The sequence below is a fragment of the Maniola jurtina genome, chromosome 6, assembly GCF_905333055.1.
Source record: "Maniola jurtina chromosome 6, ilManJurt1.1, whole genome shotgun sequence".
Lineage (NCBI taxonomy): Eukaryota > Metazoa > Arthropoda > Insecta > Lepidoptera > Nymphalidae > Maniola > Maniola jurtina.
In genome coordinates this window covers 13,402,050-13,409,165 of record NC_060034.1, presented here as the reverse complement: position 1 = coordinate 13,409,165, position 7,116 = coordinate 13,402,050, and the positions used below count along the sequence as shown (strand labels likewise).

Below are 7,116 nucleotides of genomic sequence, written 5' to 3'. Positions count from 1 at the left end.
TACTTGGGAAAGCGCATCCCCAAGCTTTAAATGGTCAGGAGCGTGGAAGGCACTTGCATCCCCTTTTTTCTGGTCCCTCGTAACCCTCGTCCATCACACTTCTTTTCTTCTCCATTCATGGTAAGCTATGAGCAGACCAGCTGGTAACTCCCCTGAAGTAGGTAAAAAAACGATTGTTATCGCAATAGTATAGTATCGCTGCCACTGTGCAGACAGATACACGTACTTTGTACGATGATAACAAGTTTATCGACGGGGAAGCGAGGCGCTACTCAGTTCTCATTCAACCTGTCCAAGGGCGAACAACTTCTCTAGTCAACATCAACAGAACAGTGTATCACGAGTATTCACCGTAGCAGCATGTCTGAACAGGCGGAGCTAAAACGATTCACGCGCAAGGGGCTTGCGGAGAGAAACACGAAGACGGATGCAGTGTTCGTCATCGAGAACATAGTGTACGATGTAACTAAATTCCTAGACGACCACCCAGGAGGTCACGAAGTACTCTTAAACGTAGCTGGGAAGGACGCGAGCGAGGATTTCGACGATGTAGGCCACAGCACCGACGCCAAAGAAATGATGAAGAAGTACATTATCGGCGAACTAGTCGAAGAAGACAAAGTGCAACCGAAAAGAAAACAGTTTAGTACATGGTCGGAAACTGAGTCCCAGGCGAATAAGAATGATGGCAGTTTTCTAACTTCGTGGAAGTTCCCCGTAGTGCTAGGACTCGTGATGACAGTGCTGTATTCTTATCTATTCGGCTAATACGTAATTTAAATAATTAACATTATGTTATTGTGTTGTCGTGAATATTATGAGAAGTTTCTCTACGATAAATAGGTCTATGACGATAAAAATATGGGGATTAATAGATAGTATCATAACGTATATTATATTATTAAGTAACTATGTTTTAGATATATTTTGTAGTGCATATCGACGATTATGATCGTTAGTTGTGCAATGGTTGCGCATCAGTGGAATGTGGTCTAATTCCGTTGACGCAACTAATTGTTTTTTCAACTGTTTTCGTTTCATTCATTTCAAGTTGCCTTCAAACTACGGAAATATAATATAATATAGGTATATGTAAATACCGCTCACCCTACTTTGAAATGTCACTGTTCACACTGAGATGTAATATAAATTATAATAATACATCTAAGTGTGAGTATTGTATTTATATTAACATCTAAGTGTAAGTACCTATTATATTTCCATAGTTTGAAGGCAACTTCAGACGTTTCATACTTTTCATCATAATAATATAATCTATTTACTTTTATTAGATTTAAAATCTGCATTTCATTTGAAGGTCTCTGTAGCGTTGATAGCCTACTGGTTAGAAGTTACAGCCCGTATGCCTTCAATTCGGGGGGTTGTAAATTTGATTCCGGGCACTTCTAAGTTCTAACTTTTCGGAGTTATACCTATGCGTTTTAAGCAATAAGCAATAGGTACTTATCACTTGCTTTTACAGTAAAGGAAAACATATTGACGAAACCTGCATGCCTGAGAGTTCTCCATAATGTTATTGAAGATGTGTGTCTGTCAATCCGCCAGCGTTGCAGACTATGGCTTAAACCCTTCTCATTCTGAGAGGAGACCCTTGCTAGTTATGATGATAATATTTTGAGCTAGGTAGGTAAAAAGTACCTACCTACTTAATAAAATTCTAATTCAGACATAACTAAGTAGATACCTACCAACCACACAGATCAAGAATAAAATTAATAATTACAGGAATCCATAATAAATTATCAATGTGATCGCGAGTCGCAACCCGTGCCATAACATCAGTTATTAATTTACTAGCTGATGCCCGCGACTTCGTTCGCGTGGATGTAGTTTTTTAAAATTCCCGTGGGAACTCTTTGATTTTCCGGGATAAAAAGTAGCCTATGTGCTAATCCAGGATATTATCTATAATCTATCTCCATTCTAAATTTCAGCCCAATCCGTCCAGTAGTTTTTGCGTGAAGGAGTAACAAACATACACAAACATACACACACACACACATACAAACTTTCTCCTTTATAATATTAGTGTGAAGAGTAAGGTAATTTCATATCTAATGTACCTAGATATGGGTTCAGTAATATCTAGAAATCATATTACCTACCTATTGTTATGTTATGTTTTGTTTACCTACCATTAAGTAGGTACTTATAGCACAAAGAATACCAACTGTAATTATAAATTACATAAATGAATGTGTTGATAAAAATAAACTTAGTTTGCCACTCAACAAAGTAACTAAGTATGAGCAATTAAATTATGTGACTTAACTAGATATATTAAATACTAGCTGTGCCCGCGACTTCGTTCGCGTGGAATAGTGACTTTTCGCGCTTTATATAGCCACGGACGCTCAGGCGCGAGGCGCCGTGATTCTTTAAATTGACATAACTTTTTTATTTATGAACCGATTGACATGAAATAAACACTAAATCCTAAGTGAAGCTTACTACAATATATTAGTGAAAACCGTATCTAAATCGGATAAGCCGTTTCTGAGATTAGCGTGCACAAACACACAGACAAACAGACAAACAGACAAACAGACAAACAGACAAAAAAAAATTAATTACAATTTCGGGTTCGGCATCGATATAATAACAACCCCTGCTACTTTTTTTTTATATATTTCCATTGTACAGACACCACTTTTCTACAATTTTATTATATGTATAGATTATGGGTACCTACCTAGTTACGTAAATCTAACTGCTGATAAATTCAAACTACCTGCTTGTAGTTGAAACAGAGTAGTACCTACCTACCATCGATGTCTACCTACCTAACTATAAACCACCCAAAGCAAGGATCAAAATAATGTGTAGCTATATCGTACAAATATGAATTTCCGAAAAAACCGCACTAAGACCTAAGATTTTATTATAGGACCTAGGTGTTTTAACTTTATATTTTAAGTACTTGGACTTTGGAGACTAAAGTTTTTGTTGTAGACCATAGGACTTTTATAATTTGTAAATATATTTTTGTTACTAGCGTTCTTGTTTTATTTTGTACATACACCTACCTACTTACATACATTAGGTACCTACATAATGTGTAAAGGTGCCCACGCACTTGAACTGAACTGCAACTGAACTGCGCGTCGCGTCAGCGCCCCGCGCAGCGCGTCACGGCAGTGACGCGCTGCGCGGTACGCGCGTCGCGGCTGGAGAGAATATCGTGCGGGGCGCTGACGCGACGCGCAGTTCAGTTGCAGTTCATTTCAAGTGCGTGGGCACTTTAATGCTAAGTACTCACTTTTATTTTATAACTAGTGATTAAAGATAAATTATAGGTACCTACATGACCTTCCTAACTACCTAGGCACCTAATAGGTATGTCGTTTAGTAGAGTCACTCGTATACCTAATATATTATTTACCTATTCTTGTCACAGCTCTTGTTGTTTATTTTAAAATAAATAGCAAGTATACCTACTTACTTACATATTTTATTTAACCAGATGCAGAATAATATATTTATAGCACAATAAAATTCCAAAAAGTAGGTAGGTAACTAGGTACCTATACATATAAGTTTTAACTTATAACACAATGCATATTAATTTGTGTGTGGAATAGCTAGGCCGCCCATAAGAAGCTGGAGCGGGTCATCTATTATTATACATAATAATCTAAGTAGATATACCTATAATGTATAATACAATTATACATATTACCTAACCATGATATTATTGTAATTTACCGTTTTATCAGTAGGTAGAATAGGTAAGTTTTTATCGTCCAAAGTATTTGAATCTGTGTAACGAATATTTGGCTGACGATTTTTAATAAATTGGAGACAAATTAATATTAGCTGTTCTATTTACCTAAGTAATCTAGTTTGAAAGTTTTTTTTTTTGTGTTACGTGCCCGAAGGGTGCTGCTATAACAACAAATAGTAAAAACTCAAAAAACGTCGCCATAAAAAGTGTTATTTCTTGTATATTGGTAAGGAACGCTTCGTGTGCGAATCCGACTGGCACTTGACTGTTTTTATAGTGTGATGTTTCAAATCCGAGGACTGTTGACTGGAACAAATCTCTAAGAGCACCTCGCCGATCTCCTAAAAAACCTGCATGCCTGAGTATTCTCCATGTTCTCAAGAGTGTGAAGTCTGCCAATCCGCACTTGACCAGAGTGGTGGTCTATGGCCAAACCTTTCTCATTCTAAGAGAAGACTCGTACTAAGCAAAGAGTATGACGTGTGATCTTTTAAATCCGAGGACTGGAACAAAGCTCTAAGAGCACCTCGATTTTTTAGGGAAAAAAACCTGCATGCCTGAGAGTTCTCCATGTTCTCAAGAGTGTGAAGTCTGCCAATCCGCACTTGACCAGAGTGGTGGTCTATGGCTAAACCATTCTCATTCTAAGAGAAGACTCGTGCTCAGTAGTAAGCCGGCAATGGGCTAATCATGATAATGGTATCTTCATACTAAGGGTCACTAGTACCAAGGGCCAAAACGCGTTATAAGTAGTTTGCCCACAGGTCACACTATACACAGGTATTTATTATACTTACCTATCGATAATCTGGGATTGGACGAACTGGCATTACAGGCTAAGTATGTAATATTTGCCGCATGTTGCTGACTTGCCGAATTTCATTTCATAAAATCATCGAAGGATCATGGAACTTTTAACCTTATCTTAGTTTCCAACAAAATAAAACTGAAGGTAGTAAAATTATTTCCACATGGCTTGAAGGTGAAATTGCTGAACTTGGTTAGTGGGTAGGTAGATATCATAAAGTAGGTAATCTTATCTTGGTATTAAAACAAGCATGCAACTTATCAGCGAGGTATTAAATACCTACTTATGTAACTTTATTTACCTACGTAACCATGTAAAACTGTAATACAATATTCCGAATAACCTACATCAATCATTATTACAATCGCAATCGTTGTAATTGGCTGAATTTATGGTTTTCTTGTTTTTTTTTCTATGTTTTGCTGGAAACCTTCCTACATGGTTATCGGAGACTTTGTATAGCTTAACACGGATTTTTTTTACCCTTATTCTGTTCAGATTGTCATGATGAAAACCATGAACAGGTTTTTCATGGTTTTCTTGTTGCAACAAAGCATTGATAACCAATAGTGAGCGAACGTCAACCAATCAGAGGTGATTGCGATCGTGACATTGTAGCTATCATTCTACCGCAATCGAGCCGCACGTTTCTAACTATCTTATCAGATGCCTAGCTTGCAAGCTGCAATACAACTCGCGAGACGAGTCGACCGCCACCTTGATGATGACCTACGTTGATGGTACTTCCCGCAAGTGTCGACGACAAAGTTTCAACTCAATCGGACGAACGATGAAACGAACAGACAACATATTTTTTTTTATTTAAAGATCTTTAAGTAAGCAAATAAGCATGATACATGAAGAATTTAAAACTCATGACGATTCACGATGACGGTGTGATATGAGTTATCTCTTGTGATTTTAATTTATTATTTTGTTCGTATTTAGGTGTTTAAATGTAGATAAAGAAGTAGGTGGCTAAGTATATTTGTGTCTTTTTCACAGAATGTGTATGGTTATTGCCGCTGTAACCACAAATACCTTCTTAATAAAAATTTCAAAATGGCCACCATAAAAATTGAAGCTACTGAAGCGGATGTGTTGAACAGACCTACCAGATTATTGGTAAATGCCGTGGTTATATTATTCCGTCAACTGCCAAAAATCTGATCGTTCCGGCAACTGACAAAAATCTGATTGGTCAATTAATTATACATATCTCCGCTCCGCTCCGCTTTAGTAGACAGGTACCCTTATGACGCGAACTATAAAATTCAGCCATTTTATAATTCTTCTAGTATTTTTTTCTTAAACAAAAATCAGCTCGCGAAAGCAATGCGCTATGTCCGGCGCTTTTGACATTCTTAAGATTAATTTGTTGCACAATCTTTTTTAATTAAAGGAAGGTAAGAACGTCTTAAGCGCCGTGCAGTAATACAAAGATAATGAAATACCTAGATTAAATTGAAGGCTAGTTCACATTACTGCAAATTATCTTTCAAAAAGGAACTAATCAAAAGAAAAGAAACGAATTTTTAAAAACACTATAATAATTTAAAGTGACAATTATTACATTACAAATGTATTAACATTTTGCCGTGCTGTGCCTTATTTATTATTGTACATTAATTTACAAATAATATAGATAAAGTTAGAATATGTGCAAAGCATATTTTTAGTATTTATTATGTACTTATTGAATATTGATGGCAGAAGACCCTTTTTTTATTCAATACATTTTTATTCTTTACAGTTTTATCTAAGCACTTTGATTCGTTTTTGCCTTGTTATTGTTATTGATTTTGTACTTGATGCCGGTTATTGAGGTTGTGCTTCTATGTCGTATGAAACAACTCTTGCTATAATGTAACATATGGTTACTTCATAATGTTTATAAGTTCCAAGCGAAGATACTTTAGAATCATCAATACAAAATACAATAAAGATAGGTACAAAGGTTTTTTCTAATCCAGGATCCACATTTTATTATATTATATGTCTTTATTTTGGTGGCAACAGCTTTTGAAGTTATAAATTTCGAAATAAATTATAAAATATACAAAATTTTCAGTATTCTAGGTTTTCTATTTCCTGATCAGTCAATGAGTTTAATATGAAATTGCCACTTTTCGCACGCCCTGATTCTATTTATCTAAAAAAGATGTTTGCGTTTCGAAAATAACAAAAACGTTTTAAGTAGATAGGTAACTTAATTAAAAATATCGCCAATAAAAGTATGAAGTTCATTGTTAAAAACATATATTATCATCGAGACAGTTCCCCAAACTTAAAGCGAAACTTATACAAATAGTTCTAGCCTGTATAGATATTATGTATAGATAGTTAACAATAGTTCATTTCCATTCCCCAACCCAAACAGGCAAACACACACGACAATTCTTAATGCTAATAGTATAAAAAACAATAAATATAGAGGTATGTCATTCAAATTTCAAATACACCATTTATCGCAAGTAACACACATCAAATACAAATCTATCTTCCATTAGCTATCTTTTAAGTCAAAGGAAACAATATGCTGAAAAGCGTAACATAGGCGGCA

General features: G+C 35.7%; 1 protein-coding gene across 1 annotated transcript; it reads left to right on the top strand.

Annotated features, from left to right (window-relative positions):
* Positions 1-258: 258 nt before the first annotated feature.
* Positions 259-3,016, top strand: LOC123866049 (cytochrome b5-like). The gene is made up of 2 exons (XM_045907383.1): positions 259-2,314; positions 2,699-3,016. The coding sequence occupies exon 1, from the start codon at positions 361-363 to the stop codon at positions 766-768; it is 408 nt and encodes a 135-aa protein (XP_045763339.1). The 5' UTR covers positions 259-360; the 3' UTR covers positions 769-2,314; positions 2,699-3,016.
* The last annotated feature ends 4,100 nt before the right edge of the window (positions 3,017-7,116 follow it).

Coding starts and splice junctions, on each gene's coding strand:
- LOC123866049 (XM_045907383.1), top strand. CDS start 361: ATGTCTGAACAGGCGGAGCTAAAACGATTCACGCGCAAGGGGCTTGCG.